At 42.9% G+C, this 20,694-nt stretch overlaps 1 protein-coding gene across 1 annotated transcript in view; it reads left to right on the forward strand.

Moving 5' to 3' along the window:
• The window catches only part of LOC129863858 (neural proliferation differentiation and control protein 1-like), a 38,030-nt gene that overhangs the window by 16,001 nt on the left and 1,335 nt on the right, over positions 1-20,694 (forward strand). Inside the window, exons 2-6 of the mRNA XM_055936197.1 lie at positions 8,890-9,039; positions 15,740-15,832; positions 16,035-16,238; positions 16,458-16,524; positions 17,291-17,375. Of these exons, the coding sequence (XP_055792172.1) occupies positions 8,890-9,039; positions 15,740-15,832; positions 16,035-16,238; positions 16,458-16,524; positions 17,291-17,375 (599 nt within the window). The remainder of the gene's footprint in view (positions 1-8,889; positions 9,040-15,739; positions 15,833-16,034; positions 16,239-16,457; positions 16,525-17,290; positions 17,376-20,694) is intronic.

The following is a 20,694-nucleotide window of genomic DNA, read 5'->3' on the forward strand; positions in this document are numbered from 1 at the left end:
GTAATACAATTAAATACATTTTAAACCACTTTGTAACATAATAAAATTAGAAGAAATCCAATGGGTCTAAATACTTTTTATAATCCCACAGCCCAAAAAATGTAAACTAACGCCCTTGCTTTTCTTGCACCAACACTCACACTTGTCTTTTGTTACTAGCTCTGACTTTGCTGATAGCTGCTTTTATGGAACATTTGCTTACAATGACCATGATATGTTGTCTCACCTATCTACCTTAAGATGAACGCATTACTTGTAAATCGCTCTGGATAGGTGCCATTTTCCAGCTTTTCTCATGACTTCTGATCGTGCCTCATTAAGTCAATAAAAAGTCAACAGTGCCACGTCAGGGCCTTTCTCCATCTGTGGTACAATAGATTGCCACGGCACTGTTTGCTTCTCTGCCCTTCTTGGAACTGTTTACGATTGCACAGCCTGGCAGGCACCAGATGGCTTGAATAGTAATTTTTCATGTTGTACATTACTTTTTTTGTTGCTGTTGTATTTATTGAACCTTTATTTAACTAGGCAAGTCAGTTAAGAACAAATTCTTATTCACAATGACGGCCTAGGAACAGTGGGTTAACTGCCTTGTTCAGGGGCAGAACGACAGATTTTTATCTTGTCAGCTCGGGGATTCGATCTAGCAACCTTTCGGGTTTCTGGCGTTACATAAATGTATTTACACCTCGCTGGTCCCACCTGATCGAATGACCTAATTGTTCTCGCTCTCTCTCGCTCTCACCGTGCTCTTTCCAACCAGCTCTTCTGTCGCAGGTTTAATATAGTGCCTTAGGTGATTCATACTATCCTCCTTTATTTGCTTTATGCTGCAGTACCTTGGGCTGATGATGCACTTATCTCTTAATTCACTATCTCCTTTACAGTAAATAATTCACAGCTGAGAAAGATGCACTTGGAGGTGTGTGTGTGGGTGTGTATATGTGTTATGTGTAAAGATCACAGTCCCTGGGGCTGCAATTGTCTGTGCAACATTAACTTCCCACATTATGGGAAAACAGCCTGCACTGCTGCATGTGAACTATGCTTATACCACATAACGTACAGAGACAGAACCGATAATATGATTCCAACAATTCATTTAGATACAGTGAGCTGATAGGAATTGGGACTAGAGGTCGACCGATTATGATTTTTCAACACCGATAGCGATACCGATTTATTGGAGGACCAAAACAAGCCGATACCGATTAATCGGCCGATTTAAATAAATAAACGAATGTATTTGTAATAATGACAATTACAACAATACTGAATGAACTCTTATTTTAATTAACTTAATATAATACATCAATAAAATCGATTTAGCCTCAAATAAATAATGAAACATGTTCAATTTGGTTTAAATAATGCAAAAATAAAGTGTTGGAAAAGAAGGGTAAAAGTGCAATATTTGCTATGTAAGAAAGCTAACGTTTAAGTTCCTTGCTCAGAACATGAGAACATATGAAAGCTGGTGGTTCCTTTTAACATGAGTTTTCAATATTCCCAGGTAAGAAGTTTTAGGTTGTAGTTATTATAGGAATTATAGGACTATTTCTCTCTATACCATTTGTATTTCATATACCTTTGACTATTGGATGTTCTTATAGGCACTTTAATATTGCCAGTGTAACAGTATGGCTTCCATCCCTCTCCTCGCCGCTACCTGGGCTCAAACCAGCCACCCTCGAAGCAGCGTTACCCATGCAGAGCAAGGGGAACAACTACTCCAAGTCTCAGAGCGAGTGACGTTTGAAACGCTATTAGCGCGCACCCCGCTAACTAGCTAGCCATTTCACATCGGTTACACCAGCCTAATCTCGGGAGTTGATAGGCTTGAAGTCATAAACAGCGCAATGCTTGAAGCATTGCGAAGAGCTGCTGGCAAAACGCACGAAAGTGCTGTTTTGAATGAATGCTTACGAGTCTGCTGGTGCCTACCATCGCTTAGTCAGACTGCTCTATTAAATCATAGACTTAATTATAACATAATAACACACAGAAATACGAGCCTTAGGTCATTAATATGGTCGAATCCGGAAACTATCATCTCGAAAACAAAAGGTTTATTCTTTCAGTGAAATACGGAACCTTTACGTTTTTTATCTAACGGGTTGCATCCATAAGTCTAAATAAGTCCTGTTACATTGCACAACCTTCAATGTTATGTCATAATTAGGTAAAACTCTGGCAAATTATTTCGCAATGAGCCAGGCGGCCTAAACTGTTACCCTGCATATACCCTGACTCTGCGTGCAATGAACGCAATGAACGCAAGAGAAGTGACACAATTTCACCTGGTTAATATTGCCTGCTAACCTGGATTTCTTTTAGCTAAATATGCAGGTTTAAAAAATATATACTTCTGTGTATTGATTTTAAGAAAGGCATTGATGTTTATGGTTAGGTACACGTTGGAGCAACGACACGCACCGCATCGATTATATGCAACGCAGGACACGCTAGATAAACTAGTATTATCATCAACCATGTGTAGTTATAACTAGTGATTATGATTGATTGATTGTTTTTTATAAGATAAGTTTAATGCTAGCTAGCAACTTACCTTGGCTTCTTACTGCATTCGCGTAACAGGCGGGCTCCTCGTGAGGCAGGTGGTTAGAGCGTTGGACTAGTTAACCGTAAGGTTGCAAGATTGAATCCCTGAGCTGACAAGGTAAACATCTGTCATTCTGCCCCTGAACAAGGCAGTTAGCCCACCGTTCGTTCCTAGGCCATCATTGAAAATAAGAATGTGTTCTTAACCGACTTGCCTAGTTAAATAAAGGTGTAAAAAAAATATATATTCTTTTTTTTTACCGATTTTCCGATTGTTATGAAAACTTGAAATCGGCCCTAATTAATCGGCCATTCCGATTAATCGGTCGACCTCTAATTGGGACATTGAATAACTACTGTGTTGTTGTTTTGGCTCTGTACTCCAGCACGTTGGATTTGAAATGATACAATGACAACGAGGGTAAAGTGCAGACTGTCAGATTTAATTTGAGGGTATTTTCATCCATATTGGCTGAACCATTTAGTAATTACAGCCCTTTTTGTACATAGTCCCCCATTTTAGGGGACCAAAAGCCTTAGGACAAATTCATTTACATTTGTATTAAAGTAGTGAAAAGTAAAGTATTTGGTCCCATATTCGTAGCACGCAGTGACTACATCAAGCTTGTGACTCTACAAACTTGTTGGATGCATTTGCTGTTTGTTTTGGTTGTGTTTCAAGTTATTTTGGGCCCAATAGAAGTGAATGGTATATAATGTATTGTCCTTTTGGAGTCACTTTTGTTGTAAATAAGAATATAATATGTTTCTAAACACTTCTACATTAATATGGATGCTAATCATGAGTAATGATGAGTGAGAAAGTTACAGATGCACAATTACCCTCAAATTGAAGCTGTTAGTCTGCACTTTAACCTCATGGTCATTGTATCATTTCCAATCCAAAGTTCTGGAGTACAGAGACAGAACAAACAACAAAATGTCACTGTCTAAAATACTTTTGGAGCTCACTGTATATTTACAGTTGAAGTCGGAAGTTTACATACACCTTAGCCAAATACATTTCAACTCAGTTTTTCACAATTCCTGGCATTTAATCCTAGTAAAAATTCCCTGTCTTAGGTCAGTTAGGATCACCACTTTATTTTAAGAATGTGAAATGTCAAAATAATAGTAGAGAGAAAGATTTATTTCAGCTTTTATTTCTTTCATCACATTCCCTGTGGGTCAGAAGTTTACATACACTCAATTAATATTTGGTAGCATTGCCTTTAAATTGTTTAACTTGGGTCAAATGTTTTGGGTAGCCTTCCACAAGCTTTCCACAATAAGATGGGTGAATTTTGGCCCATTCCTCCAGACAGATCTGGTGTAACTGAGTCAGGTTTGTAGGCCTCCTTGCTCGCACACGCTTTTTCAGTTCTGCCCACAAATTCTCTATGGGATTGAGGTCAGGGCTTTGTGATGGCCACTACAATACCTTGACTTTGTTGTCCTTAAGCCATTTTGCCACAACTTTGGAAGTATGCTTGGTGTCATTGTTCATTTGGAAGACCCATTTGTGACCAAGCTTTTAACTTCCTGACTGATGTCTTGAGATGTTGCTTCAATATATCCACATACTTTTTTTTCCTCATGATGCCATCTATTTTGTGAAGTGCACCAGTCTCTCCTGCAGCAAAGCACCCCCACAACATGATGCTGCCACCCCCGTGCTTTATGGTTGGGATGGTGTTCTTTGGCTTGCAAGCTTCCCCCTTTTTCCTCCAAACATAACGATGGTCATTATGGCCAAACAGTTCTATTTTTGTTTCATCAGACCAGAGGACATTTCTCCAAAAAGTACAATCTTTGTCTTCATGTGCAGTAGCAAAACATAGTCTGGCTTTTTTTATGGCAGTTTTGCTGAGCGGCCTTTCAGGTCATGTCGATATAGGACTAAATTTACTGTGGATATAGATACTTTTGGACCTGTTTCCTCCAGCATCTTCACAAGGTCCTTTGCTGTTGTTCTGGGATTGATTTGCACTTTTCGCAACAAAGTACGTTCATCTCTAGGAGACAGAACGCATCTCCTTCCTGAGCGGTATGACGGATGCGTGATCTCATAGTGTTTATATTTGCGTACTATTGTTTGTATAGATGAACATGGGACCTTCAGGTGTTTGGAAATTGCTCCCAAGGATGAAATTGTTTTTTTTCTGCAGTCTTGGCTGATTTCTTTTGATTTTCCCATGATGTCAAGCAAAGAGGCACTGAGTTTGAAGGTAGGCCTTGAAATACACCCACAGGTACACCTCCAACTGACTCAAATGATGTCAATTAGCCTATCAGAAGCTTCTAAAGCCATGACATCATTTTGGGGAATTTTCCAAGCTTTTTAAAGGCAGAGTCACTGGAATCTGACCCAATTGTGATGCAGTGAATTAATCTGTCTGTAAACAATTGTTGGAAAAATGTTTTGTGACATGCACAAAGTAGATGTCCTAACCGACTTGCCAAAACTATAGTTTGTTAACAAGAAATTTGTGGAGTGGTTGAAAAATGAGTTTTAATGACTCCAACCTAACCTAAACTTAAACTTAAACCTAACCTAAACTTCCGACTTCAACTGTATTTGGTACCATATCTATTCTAAGTAAAACTACGATTTGCTAACCATAATGACCCAAATCAAGCCAGACAGAAAGATGTGATAAGGAGCGGTAGAGGGAAATGGGTGTGTCATTTGATTAAGGAAATAGTTTCTTGTCTGAAGACTCATTGCATTGTTGTTCCGTGATCTGGGTCCTATTGTGTGACACCTTATCTGGGTCGTCTTGGCTCTTTGCTCTTCCTTGATCTATAGATTTGTTTGATCAAATAGTCTGAGAAGACAAATTATCTGTCACAATTTGATGAAATCAACCATGGATGGAGAGAGGTGGACAAACAGAGAATTAAATGGAGGGAAGGAGGGATTAAGAGACTTCAAAGGGCAGGACACGTGGCCTCCTGCAGTGTATTGAGTTATGACGATCAACATGTAGGTGGCTTCAATGTGACAGACTGGCTGACTCCATTGGGCAGGCCATCTGGGGGAGCTGTAGCCAGAAGCCACTTCACATGTGGGAGCAGTGCTTGAGGCCATCTTGTCCTGGGTAACATAAGCACGGTCACCTTCAGGACAGGACACTGAGAAGGGCTGGCAGGCAGGCTGGAGGTGGGCGGCGCGTTGGGGCACACCAATTATTTCACACACACACACTTAATAATCAGATTGACATAAACACATACTCAGACTCTCTCACATGCACACACTAACACACACCATCACATAACAACTCAGACTAATACGATCACATGAGCAGATATACAGATTATATTTATCTTTCTCTCTCTTTGTCCCTCGAGGGCAATTACATACACTCAAATTCTATCACTTACAGACATCTCACATACACACCCCCTAGACATGATCGTCTACAATAGGGAGTTTGGTAGATGAGACGTGGAAGGATCAGAGGAGAGGAGCATTAGGGAGAGTGGCACGTGACAGGCCAAAATACGACAGATTACAAAGAGAGGGAGGGAGGAGGAGAATATGAATTTAAGACAGGATGGAGGCATGGAGGAGTCTTGCACGTGTGCATCCAAAGGCTATTGTGATACTGAGTAATTTGGCAGGATCGGTGAGAGCAGGGTAGACAACATTGCTAGGCTACCTTTCATTATGGAAACAATAAAGAATACATTTCAGAGACTTTATGATTTTGAGACAATGCCAGAAACCTATAAGAGGGTGAGGAAATGTGTGTGATTGACAATAGACAATCTGTGTGTCGTCCTTTTTTGTATGATACCATAAGTTATCACCTGTTTGTCATGAGTACCTGGCCCTATGTTTTGAATTGGTCTTGTGACACAGGCACATGCACACACACCAACATGCACACACAAGCATGATCACACTCAACCACACACATCCAACCTTTCAGACGACACTCAGACACACATCCCCTACAGAGAGAGAGAGGAAATGCATGTACAGTAGGAAAGTTATCAGTGATGCGCAGCAGAGCGGCAGAGAGAGAAACAGTCTCTGGTCACACCTGTTTGCAGTCTTACCCGGCTCCACCACTATGCAGGAACAAATTCTTTCACTTGTCTGAATTCACTTCCTTGTCATTTTTAGCCTCCCCCACACGTTGAGTGCCTGTAATTATGTCTGTCCTATACTGAACAAGTTTCATGAGCTGAAATAAAAGATTCCAGAAATGTTCCATACTCACAAAAAGCTTATTTCTCCCAAATGTTGTGCACATTGCTATTTACATCCCTGTTAGTGAGCATTTCTCCATTACCAAGATAATCCATCCACCATGTAGTTTTGCAACAGCTTCTGGTTGCCGTGGAGGTCGTTATGGCAACAAATGCTATAGCTCTGCAGCAGCCTAGGGGGGCATGAGTTTCTATGAATACCCTCCTTCTGTACTATGCCCTCCTACCTGCCCATGGTTACTGTACCACTCTGTACAACGTGTGGTTAATCATTATTATCGTCATTATCCCTCCGGAAAAGAACCCAGTGTGCCTCTGCAACAAAAGAACACCTGTTGACCCACTTTCTGTGTGTGTGTGTGTGTGTCACAGATTGGAGAATCACTCAGGCTGTCATTCAACCTGTCATACTGTGTAATTCTGACTTCAGCAGAACTTCACAATCTAGGCCTTGAAGGTGAAGTTGTATATTCCTCCGTTGATTTTCATAGATGACACTTCTGGTTTGAAAGACTGTTTTTTCAATGTGCAGAGGCAATGGAAACAACAGCACGCTCAGTAAGTAGTGTTTTGCTATTAGAAATCCCTGTAAATTGTATACGGAACAAAAATATAAACGCAACATGCAACAAGTTACAGTTCATATAATGAAATCAGTCAATTGAAATAAATGAATCAGGCCCTAATCTATGGATTTCACATGACTGGGAATATAGATATGCATATGTTGGTCACAGATACCTTCTTTTTTTTTTTAAGTAGGGGCGTGGATCAGAAAACCAGTCAGTATCTGGTTGATAAGGCTGTTGATTGTGGAATGTTGTCCCACTCCCCTTCAATGGCTGTGCGAACCTGCTGGATATTGGCGGGAACTGAAACACACTGTCTTACATGTCGATCCAGAGCATCCAAAACACGCTCAATGGGTGACATGTCTGTTGAGTATGCAGGACATGGAAGAACTGGGACATTCAGCTTCCAGGAATTGTGTACAGATCCTTGCAACATGCGGCTGTGCATTATCATGCTGAAACATAAGGTGATGGTGGCAGATGAATGGCATGACAATGGGCCTCAGGATCTGGTCGCAGTATCTCTGTGCATTCAAATTGCCATCGATAAAATGCAAGTGTGCTCAATGTCCGTAGCTTTTGCCTGCCCATACCATAACCCCACCATGACGATGCGGCTTTCTTTTCACAACGTTGACCACAGGAGGTTGGTGGAACCTTAATTGGGGAGGACTGGCTCGTGGTAATGGCTGGAGCGGAATGGTATAAAATATATAAAACACATGGTTTCCATGTGTTTGATGCCATTCCATTTGCTCCGCTCCGGCCATTATTATAAGCCGTCCTCCCCTCAGCAGCCTCCTGTGACGTTGACATCAGCAAACCGCTCGCCCACACGACGCCATACACGTGGTCTGGGTTCTCAGGCTGGTTGGACGTACTGCCAATTCTCTAAAAGGACGTTGGAGGTGGCTTATGGTAAAGAAATTAACATTAAATTATCTGGCAACAGCTTTGGTGGACATTCCTGCAGTCAGCATGCCAATTGCACGCTCCCTCAAAACTTGAGACAGCTGTGGCATTGTGTTGTGTGTGAGAACTTTTAGAGTGGCCTTTTAATGTTCCCAGCACAAGGTGCACCTGTGTAACGATCATGCTGTTTAATCAGCTTCTTGATATGCCACACCTGTCAGGTGGATGGATTATCCAGACAAAGGAGAAATGCTCACTAACAGGTATGTAAACAAATTTGTGCACAAAACTTGAGAGAGAGAACGTTTTTTGGATCTTTTATTTCAGCTCATGAAACATGGGAGGAACACCTGACATGTTGGTCTGTATTTTTTTTGTTCCGTGTACATAGTCAAATTAAGTCTGCCACTGACTGGTGTGTCTTTAATTCAGTAGGTTGTCATGACTACATGTCGTCTCCAAGCAGCTTCTTTTGTCATGACACCTGGGGGATGATGTCTCTCACACGTTCCGTACGAGTCATGAGAACCAGGATTCAGTATATGCTGTCAGAGGAGGTGAGCAATAGAGTGTGGCGTCTAACCTATGTCTCTTTTTATGCCCCCTCTCTCTTTCTATTTAGCTAGGGAGAAGTGCCCGGACCACATAGACTGTGCCCGCGAGGGGCGGCACTTCTGCAAACCTGGCACATCCTACTGTGGCCCGTGTCTCAATCCATTGGACGAGAACGAGGAAGGATTGTGCGTGGCAAGGAAGAGCCGCCGTCACCATGGTATGTAGGTCTGGCCATTACACAGTACACACAGATTATGCACAGACAGACGGCCCTGCAATCTCCATTATAATCAAGGGGATGTGGTTCATTTATGACAGAAGTTATTGAATGTATTTGATGAAGCTGCTTCAATAGATAGTAATTCAAGTTTCTAAAGGAGAGCTCTGCACAGCGTATTTATCTATGTGCAGTGAACATCAATACTCGTCCCTGCCCTGGTTGTGTCTGCATCCCAAATGGCACTCTTTTCCCTACGTAGTGCACTACTTTTGACCACAGCCCTCTGTAGTGCACTATGTTATACCAATTTTTTACTTTAAAAATTGCACTGTTGGTTAAGTAATCGCCTGTAAGTAAGCATTTCACTGTAAGGTCTACACCTGTTGTATTCAGGGCACGTGTCATATACACTTTGATTTGATGTAGGGAATAGGGTGCCATTTGGGGCACAAGCCTGTGTCAAGCGACAGATCTCTGAGCGTCCAGACATGGGTTATGGGCTTTGGTCAAAAACAGTCAAACTAAGTGGTTAATGAGCTGATGCAGAGATGCTGCTGTTTAATCGGATGCCCTGTAGTGTGTGTGTGTGTGTGTGTGTGTGTGTGTGTGTGTGTGTGTGTGTGTGTGTGTGTGTGTGTGTGTGTGTGTGTGTGTGTGTGTGTGACTTCGTGTTGCAGCCATGAGTAACTAACCCTGTGCTTTAAGAGTGGGCATAGTGATCCACACAGTGACACAGACTGTGTACACCATTGGCTGCAGAGAAAAAGACAGGAAACCCTCACTCCTCCTCTTTTTCCTCCTCCTTCTTCTCTCTCGCTCTCTGTCCCCCTCCTTGCTTACCGCATTCTCTCAATCTGCCTCCTCCCTCACTCTCTGTCCCCCTCCTTGCTTACCGCGTTCACTCTCAATCTTCGTCTCATTCGATTTTCCTTTACTCTTTTGCCCTTCCCATCATCCCTCTCCCTCCTTCTCCCTATCGAGCTCTCTATTCCTCTCTCCCTCGATCTCTCTCCCTCTCTCTTTCACTCTCTGCATCGATCTGTCCTTATTTCTCCCTCTGTGTGCTATAGTCTAATCCTGTGTTACTCTAATCCCCCCTGCTGTCCACACCCAGCTAACAATAAACACTCCCACAACTTTAGAGAATGTTCCCTTAAGTCTCACTAGGTCATTAACGTTTTCGCAGGAATGTTCCTGTGATGCGCATGGAATGTTTCCAAGAGACCATTCCCTTAATGTCAAATAGAACTTACACAGAACATGGCTGGCATGTTCTCAGAACATAAGACATTCATGTTCTAGACACATTTTATGTGAATGTAGCAGGAACATTTCTGTGTGTCAGTTGTCAGGACGTTGTCTGATGTCCCCCCCCCAAAAAAAATTGCTTTGTTACACATCACTGTTTCCGAGCCAATAAAGGCCCTGATTGGTGAACCACTTATCCATTCATAGCTCTTTGTCTGTTGGCAAGGTTAAGGACACTCACTCACACAGTGCTTTTAACTTACGTATTTGACACACTTTGATATAGGTGACTACGTTGTGCATGTTGATTTATACAGCAGTTATTTTTCATGTTCCTCACCTGGGATTTGAACTCACAACCTCTTGGTTCACGGTACTCTGATCTTCCTGCCACACCACCATGTCTGTGTCAGGTATAGATTAATCGGACTGTTCTCCTCATTTGATTTGATTGACTTATTTCAGCAATTTAAGGTCTTTCTGTCTAGTTGTCTAATGTTGGTGGGGCATGTTAACCTGTTTAAATGATACTCTTGAATCACTGTGATCAATACAAAAACATGTAGTGAGTGTACTTTTAACAGAGCTGAGATTGACTTCAAAGTGCGTTCACCCTATTACAGCTATCAAGTTGTTTCAGATCTATACAAGTGCCTAGGGACGAGGGGTTTGGGTTTATTCTGGACAGGGCCTAACTATACTGGTCCAATAAGCTCCTCTAGAGATGTTCCTTATTGGGAAAGTGGTTAGGGCATACATCATTGGTGCTGGTGGCCTGGGTTCTAGACTCGATAGGGGAGTCCGCCTGCTCTCACATTCTTAACAATATACAGTACCAGTCAAACGTTTGGACACACCTACACTCATTCCAGGGTTTTTTTTCATAGTGAAGACATCAAAACTATGAAATAACACATATGGAATCATGTAGTAACCAAAAAAGTGTTAAACAAATGAAAATACATTTTATATTTGAGATTCTTCAAGGTAACCACCCTTTGCCTTGTACACTCTTGGTATTAGAGGAACATTGGGTAACATTACAAAAACGTTCTTTCTCCCTCAAATGTTTAGCTGGGCAGACCACCGCCTTTAATCACCCAGAGTACTGCATGTCTCTCTCTGTCTCTCTGTCTCTCTCAATTTCTCTCTGTCTGTCGTGTGAGGTCCAGTTTGGCCGTCGGGTTGTGCTGTGGTATGGTGTGTGGTGAGTGCTACAGACCACTGAGCTAGGTTAAGCCTCTTACATGAGCCTGAGAGGGTGAGTGCCGGCTAGGACAGACTGGCCCAGTAGGTGTAGGCAACCTACCTCAGTCACAGCGCCCACGTACAGGATCAGGTGTACTTCAATGGAGATTTACTCCAAATCCGAGAGATCAGAAATCAGTTGAATCGCCATTTAAAGCCTTAGCTTTTATGCTCCTTCTACGTGCTAAACATATTTGTGCTTATTTTTTGGCATCTTCTTATGTCTGTCATAGGCCACATCTATTGAGGCAGGCTTTTGTGAGTTCTTCCAGTACAGATGTAGCCATGCGTGTTGTGTTGTACACCGAGAGAGAAACCCATTCAGACACAGTGGGACCAGAGAGGGGCTTATGCGGGACCTAGAGGACTAGAAACTGATACATTCTTCAATGTGGCAGCCCGGATGTCTTAGACTATGCATGAGAGAGCAGCAGGGTGAGAACAGGAAGCAGAGGCACTCCACAGCAGCATGTAATACAGACACATTTACACATTTACACACTCGCATACGTAAGCATACTTCATCTTGTTTTCTTTTTCACAAGCACACAGACACCCCCCCCCACACACACACACACACACACACACACACACACACACACACACACACACACACACACACACACACTGATACACAGATATGTGAGTGTAGGTGCCATGCATTGTATGTTGGTAGGTAAAGTTGTCATGGGTAGGCACAATATGCATACTATCAGGAAGGTAAGAGTAGGACTGTTATTCAGTGTTTTTTCAGTGGGCGCCATGATGGCCTGAGGAGCAGAGGTGAGAGGGCAGGTAAATTCCAGGAGCTAGGTGAGTACAGTTAGTGAACAGTGCTCTGTGTGTAGGACAAGCCTGTGTTTGACATCAAGGCGTACACTCCCATAGGTAAACACTCCTTGCCTTGGAGCCTGGGCTTTGTCTGGTAACAAGGCTGACAAACAGTCAGGGGAACTAGATATGTATACACACAGTATGTACTGATAGCAGAGCTGTACCCAGGGACTGTGTGTGTGTGTGTGTGACAATGTTTATTGACTGTGTCACTTCTTGTCCATGTAGGTGATTCTACCTTGGTCATCAACAGAAAGCTGTGGTCAGACTGACCCCTCCATAGTCAGACCTAAGTCTGTGTTCTTAAAAATAAATACAAAATATTCACAGTTTGGTGTTCGGGTTAGAGGGATGAATAATTCACTTGAATGGTAGTTTTATGCTGTGTTTTACACATATGTCAAGGGTGCTGCGTAGCTTCTGCAAGTGTAAACATGGAGAGAGAGATGTGTTGTTGAGGATGGAAGAGTATGGATGATGACTAAGTACCTCTGACCGGAATACACACCTGGGCCAGCAAGCTTTGCCGTATGTGGTCAAGAGGAAGCCATGTAGTCTAGAGCATGTTCTTTACCGTCTTACCTAGTGCAGGATATTGGGGGACCTGTTGAAAATACTCACCGGTGCATTGTTCACTTTGCCACAAGAGGGCAGCAGTAGACCCTAAGAATGACCCCTCCCCCCGAGAAATATAAGTCAGTGAGATCAACTGTAATATTGGAAGTCATGCAGTCATGTAGTCATGCAGTCATGTAGTCATGCAGTCATGCAGTAATGTAGTCATGCAGTAATGTAGTCATGCAGTAATGTTGTCATGCAGTCATGTAGTCATGCAGTAATGTTGTCATGCAGTCATGTAGTCATGCAGTAATGTAGTAATGCAGTCATGTAGTCATGCAGTAATGTAGTCATGTAGTCATGCAGTAATGTAGTCATGCAGTATTGCATACTGTCTGATCCTGTGTGTCTGAATACATCTATTAGGCCAGGTATTATTCTGATTCAACCTGGTAAACAATTAGAAAAAAGTGTCAGTCATTTTAATTGACCTATTCGGTAGATAAGCTACCGGTTAAGAGTATTGTGTCAGTAACAAGAAAGTCGTTGGTTCAAATCCCTGAGGGGACAAGGTGAAAATTCTGTTGATGTGCCCTTGAGCAAGGCACTTGAACCCTAATTGCTCCTGTAAGTCGCTCTTGATAAGAGCATCTGCTAAATGACTACAATGTAGATACTTTCATTCAGTGTTCCTTTAAAGACCTTTCCTTTCACAAACAAGAGCAGGGCAGCCCCTTTGACTGGAAATACAAATGGCAGTATGTGTCTTCATGTTGTAATGGGACATTATCGGTAACTGATTGTGTTGTCCTGGTGTAGCCAGCGTGGGGAATGGGAGATTACAAATGTGCTGTAAATGTCTTGTAAGTGGAATAAGAGAACCTCACAGATGGGTGTGAGTCTGAGTCACTGTTTACTTGTTTAATGTTTGTTTGCAGTAACTTACTGCCCCACTGGACACCTATTGGGGGGTTATGGGTAATTATCAAGCTGTTGCCAAAACCTGCTCTCCTACACAAGGAGAGGTGTATGCTTAGTCAGTGTGTGAGGATCTACTGACACACACGTCCATTTCCTTGTTCCTGCTGTCTCTATGTACTAGACACTCTAACTCAGACAAAAAAACGTGCAAATATCCGCTCCATTTTCTGTGGTTCGTGCTCACTGATTCTTATTATGTACCCTCTCACTCCTGTACTCATACCAACACAATATCTCAGGAAAGTTCTCATTTTCTTTCTTATTTTGTCCTTTTTGTCAAACTTTGCATTTTGCTAATGAAGTAAGGGTAGAAATAGCGCTCTTGCTGGCAAGTACACTGGCACACTTGGAGCACTCCACCACCTGCAGAGTACAGATGGCATGACCCGCCCCCACTGACACCTGCTGTGGAGCACACTAAATGTCCAGGGATAGAGGGGGGTCAAAAAGTAACAAAGCACGGAGTGAAAGTGCTGCCACGTCATATCACGCACATTACCACCGCCAGATGGCCTCCCTTCTGGAGAGGACAACACCACCTTCATCATTAATAAGACAGAGCTCACGCTAATACAAACACAGTCAGACATTAAGCATATTCACCACGGTGGCTCAGGCGGTGATATGGCTCATGCTGTTTCACTACAGTATTCCAATATTGAATCTCAATCATATTTAGCTCACCATGTAAACAGTGTGGAATTCCCTGGTCTTTTGGAGTAACCTACTGCGTTTTGACTGTAACACCAGTGTTACACCCTTAAGTTATACGAGGGAAATTGTTTTTCCATAGCTAGGGCTGACAGTGAGGACGTGTGAAGAGCAGAATCAACAACCTCTGCATAATCAAAACAGTTGCTTTCTGAAAAGGTGTTAAAGTTCACAGTTAGCCATTGTTATGTAAAAAGAGGCTGAAAAGTACCAGTGGCCTGGCTTTGGCCCCAAGTGAGAGCAGGTCGGCCGGAGCCATGGCCCAGTCAGCCACGGGTGCCGGCCTGCGTAGATGGAAACAGAAAAGTCTAAGCACTGGGGTAAATCCTGAATGGAAATGCTCCACAATGGAGTGGGTGAGATTAGCCATTTCTCATCACCATTAGCACTCAGCTGAGTGAGATTTAGGGCCTTGTGTGTGAGAGGGAGCAGGGCCGAGTCGGGGGGCGGGGTGATCGCACAAGCCCCCTGCCGTGCTCCATCCCCTGGCCACACACACACTACGTACCCTGGTAACCAGGGAGAACTGTGGCCCAGTTCTGGAATGTGGCCTACTGTCTGACCAACAGAGCTGTTGGAACAACACCCTGGCTTTGTCTCCTTTTCACTGCATCCCAAACAAACACACACTGGCACACTCTCTGTCCATCATACACACACACACAAACAAACGAACACTCTCACTCTCCCGTGGTCTGCTTCATACACCTGCAGTCACACAGCACCGCACAGGCTTATTTCTTCAGACACACAGGGTGCCCTGTTTCTTCTAAATAATGCTCTTTCACACACCACTCTGTTCTCATTTATATGGTTACCAACTCCCAAATGTAGAAGTACAATGCATACGTATTCTAGTGGTTAGAGTGTTGGGCTAGTAACCGAAAGGTCGCTGCTTGGAATACCTGAGCCAGCAAGGTGAAAAATCTGCCCTTGAGCAAGGCACTTAACCCTAATTTGCTCCAGGGGTGCCATACTACTATGGCTGACCGTGTAAAACAACACATTTCATTGCACCTATCCAGTGTATGTGACAATATAACCTCTTTATATCCTGAACGAAGGTATTATGTTCACACGGACTCACAGTTATATCTTCCCCTGTCTTTCTCCTCAGGTAAAGTCACATCCTTCTCTGATCTAGATGAAGAGATTGACTTCCTTCACTCTGTCATTGCCAAACAGGAAGTGTCTGAGATCAAACAATCAGGTGAGCCTTACATTCTGTATGCATTTCTATGCATTACTTTCTATCAGAGGTTTCAGTCACTTTTCTATAGATGCGTGTCGCTACGTCTAAAACATTATCTACACCACAATAATATTAATGTATCTTTCACTCTCTCTCTCTCGCTCTTAATCCTTTAATCTCTCTTTCTCTTAATCTTTCGATCTCTCTCTTTCTCTCCCAGACACCCGCTCCAAGGCAGCTAGGACTCAGACAGAGGCTGCCAGAATGAGAGGCCAGGTCCAACCCTCGGCGGGGCAGCCCAACACCACCCAGCCCTCCATTCATACCTCCCATCCTGCCACCGGTGCTCTGGGGAGGGTTGGAGAGGGAGGACCTGATGGCCTCATAGCCGTCCCATACACCTCCAAGGACAGTCTCCTCGTCAGTAAGTGGCTTCATGAGTTGAAAGTAGAGACACGTTTATGATGTAAGAGCACCATGGAGCACCCAGGCCAGCCCTACTAAACCGCCTTAGTATGATGCAAATATACAGAACTATTTATAAAGGATTGAAAGTGATTCAATTTCACTCATAATTTCTCATCCTTTATTGTGTACCTTGCGTTCACTCTATCATTTTCTCTCTTTGTGTCCACCTCTGCAGTTATGATCTCTGTGTGTGTCATTGTTGGTGCCGGGGGCCTGATCTTGGCTACACTTTTCTGGGTCAGGTAAGACATCAGACAATATCATTCTAGTTACAGATGCACTACAATATATATGATAACGGTATTACTCAATTTGACAACTAAGATGTGCTAGACGCCATTGTTTTACTGTGTTGTTGTTGGAGCATGTTAGATTTCCTTTTCAGAACATTTGATGAAGGGCTCCCGAGTGGCGCTGCAGTCTAAGGCACTGCATCTCAGGCGTCACTACAGATCCTGGTTCGATCCTGGGCTGTATCACAACCGGCCGTGATTGGGAGTCCTATAGGACGGCGCACAATTGGCCCAGCGTCGTCCGGGTTAGGGGAGGGTTTGGCCCGGGTAGGCCTTCATTGTAAAATAAGAATTTGTTCTTAACAGACTTTCCTAGTTAAATAAAGGTTCAAGTAAATTGAAGCACTGCACTGTTACGTAGCATGCCGAGTGGATCCCAAAGCCCTATGGTGTACTCAATTTGACCAGGACCCATAAAGCTTTGCTATTCCCCATTGTTCTATATGGGGGATATGGTGCCATTGGGACGTATGAAGGATGAATTGAAGCACAGCACTGTTCGGTTGCATCCCAAAGGGCAACCTATTCCCTATAGTGCACTACATTTGACCAGGGCCCAGAAGGCTCTGGTCAAAAGAAGTGCATTATATAGGGAATAGGTTGCCATTGGGACAAATCCTTAGTCCATAATGCAGTTGCTTTGGGATATTTTGCATACTGTTCTATCTCCAGTCTCTCCATTTCTAATGTCCCAGAATAATGTTGCCCCCTACAGGCTGCAGAAGGAATCCCGTCTGGCCCAGAAGATAGATTACCCTGCATTTGGAAGCCATGGGAATGGAACAGCCAACAGGACTTCAGTAAGTACATTGTCCTTTATGGGGAACCATACATCCAAAATACTAATATAGTTACCATGGCTTGCATGAGATTTGTGCCACAAATGCTAAAAAGTTAGCATTTGGAAACAGTGCCAGGGAAACTAAACTAAAGCATGGATTTTTCTCATACTTTGTCCATAGACTACTTACGGGGTAAGGGTCCAGATCGACTTAGATAGTAGTGAGTGCATACATTGTCATACTTTTTTGTTTGTACTGGTCCCCCTCGACAATTAAACCCAGAAACTTGGCATTGCATGCTCTACTAACTGAACAACATGGGCCACATCCTGTGTTAGTCACATGATGACAGAAGTAGAAGGAAATCTTACTAAAATAGCCTAGTCTCTTACACACATATACAGTATATATATACACTGTGCATTCAGAAAGTTTTCAGACCCCTTCCCTTTTTCCACATTTTCCACAACTGGTTTTTAGACATTTTTACAAATGTATTAAACATTTAAAACAGAAATACCTAATTGACCCTTTGATATGAGACTCAAAATTGAGCTCAGGTGCATCCTGTTTCCATGGAACATCCTTGATGTTTCTACAACTTGATTGGAGTCCACCTGTGGTACATTCAATTGATTGGACCTGATTTGGAAAGTCACACAACTGGCTATATAAGGTCCCACAGTTGACAGTGCATGTCAGAGCAAAAACCAAGCCATGAGGTCGAAGGAATTGTCCGTAGAGCTCCGAGACAGGATTGTGTCGAGGCACAGATCTGGGGAAGGGTACCAAAAACATTCTGCAGCATTGAAGGTCCCCAGGAACACAGTGGCCTCCATCATCATCATGGAACCACCAAGCCTCTTCCTAGAGTTGGCTGCCTGGCCAATATGAGCAATTGGGGGAGAAAGGCCTTGGTCAGGGAGGTGACCAAGAACCTGATGGTCACTCTGACAGAGTTCCTTTGTGGAGATGGGAGAACCTTCCAGAAGGACAACCATCTCTGCAGCACTCCACCAATCAGGATTTTATGGTACAGTGGCGAAGTAAAAGGCACATGTTAGCCCGCTTGGCGTTTGCCAAAAGGCACCTAAAGGACTCTCAGACCATGAGAAACAAGATTCTCTGGTCTGATGAAACCAAGATTGACCTTTTTGGCCTGAATTCCAAGCGTCACATCTGGAGGTAACCTGACACCATCCCTACGATGAAGCATAGTGGTGGCAGCATCATGCTGTGGGGATGTTTTTCAGCGGCAGGGACTGGGAGACTTGTCAGGATAGAGGGTAAGATGAACGGAGCAAAGTATTGAAAGATCTGTGATGAAAACCTGCTCCAGAGCGCTCAGGGGCGAAAGTTCACCTTCCAACAGGACAACGATCCTAAGCACACAGCGCAGGAGTGGCTTCGGGACAAGTCTCTGAATGTCCTTGAGTGGCCCAGCCAGAGCCCGGACTTAAACCCAATCGAACATCTCTGGAGAGACCTGAAAATAGCTGTGCAGTAACACTCCCCATCCAACCTGACAGATCTTCAGAGGATCTGCGGAGAAAAATGGGAGAAACTCACCAAATACTGGTGTGCCAAGCTTGTAGCGTCATAACCAAGAAGACTCAAGGCTGTAATCGCTGACAAGGGTGCTTCAGCAAAGTACTGATTAAAGGGTCTGAGTACTTATGTAAATGTGATATTTACGTTTATTTTATTTTATACATTTGCTAACATTTCTAAAAACGTGTTTTTACTTTGCATTATGGGGTATTGTGTTTAGATTGATGAGAGGAAAAAACGATTAATACATTTTAGAATAAGGCTGTAATGTAACAAAATGTGGAAAAGGTGAAGGTCTGAATACTTTTCGAAAGCACTGTATACATTACCAGTCAAAAAATTGGACACCTACTCATTCAAGGGTTTTTCTTTATTTTGACTATTTTCTACATCGTAGAATAATAGTGAAGACATCAAAACTATTAACACATATAGAATCATGTAGTAACCAAAAAATGGTTAAACAAATCAAAATACATTTTATATTCTTCAAAGTTGCCACCCATTGCATTGATAGCAGCTTTGCACATTCTTGGCATTCTCTCAACCAGCTTCATGAGGTAGTCACCTGGAATGCATTTCAATTAATAGGTGTGCCTTGTTAAAAGTTATTTTGTGGACTTTATTTCCTTCTTAATGTGTTTGAGACAATTAGTTGTGTTGTGACAAGGTAGGGTGGGTATGCAGAAGATAGCCCTATTTGGTAAAAGACCAAGTCCATATTATGGCAAGAACAGCTCAAATAAGCAAAGAGAAACGACAGTCCATCATTACTTTAAGACATGAAGGTCAGTCAATCCGGAAAATTTCTTTGATAAGTGCAATCGAAACAAACATCAAGTGCTATGATAAAACTGGCCCTCATGAGAGCCGCCACAGGAAAGGAAGACCCAGAGTTACCTCTGCTGCAGAGGACAAGTTCAAACACATCTCAACATCAACCGTTCAGAGGAGACTGCGTGAATCAGGTCTTCATGGTCGAATTGCTGCAAAGAACCACTACTAAAGGACACCAATAAGAAGAGGCTTGCTTGGGCCAAGAAACATGAGCAATGGACATTAGACTGGTGGAAATGATGAGGCCAAATGTGAGATTTATGTTTCCAACCACCGTATCTTTGTGAGATGCAGAGTAAGTAAACGGATGATCTCCGCATGTGTGGTTCCCACTGTGAAGCATGGAGGAGGAGGTGTGATGGTGTGGGGGTGCGTTGCTGGTGATTTATTTAGAATTCAAGAGACACTTAACCAGCATGGCTACCACAGCATTCTGCAGCGATACGTCATTCCATCTGGTTTGTGCTTAGTGAGTCTCATTTGTTTTTCAACAGGACAATGACCCAAAACACACCTCCAGGCTGTGTAAGGGCTATTTGACCAAGAAGGAGAGTGATGGAGTGCTGCATCAGATGACCTGGCCTCCACAATCACCTGACCTCAACCAAATTGAGATAGTTTGGGAGGAGTTGGACCGCAAAGTGAAGGAAAAGCAGCCAACAAGTGTTCAGCATATGTGGGAAGACTGTTGGAAAATCATTCCAGGTGAAGCTGGTTGAGAGAATGCCAAGAGTGGGCAAAGATTTCATCAAGGCAAAGGGTGGCTTCTTTGAAGAATCTCTAATATAAGACATATTTTGATTTGTTTAATACTTTTTTGGTTACTACATGATTCCATATGTGTTATTTCATAGTTTTGATGTCTTCACTATTATTCTACAATGTAGAAAATAGTAAAAAATAAAGAAAAACCCTTGAATGAGTAGATGTGTCCAAACTTTTGACAACT

The sequence above is a fragment of the Salvelinus fontinalis genome, chromosome 10 (genome assembly GCF_029448725.1).
Source record: "Salvelinus fontinalis isolate EN_2023a chromosome 10, ASM2944872v1, whole genome shotgun sequence".
NCBI lineage: Eukaryota > Metazoa > Chordata > Actinopteri > Salmoniformes > Salmonidae > Salvelinus > Salvelinus fontinalis.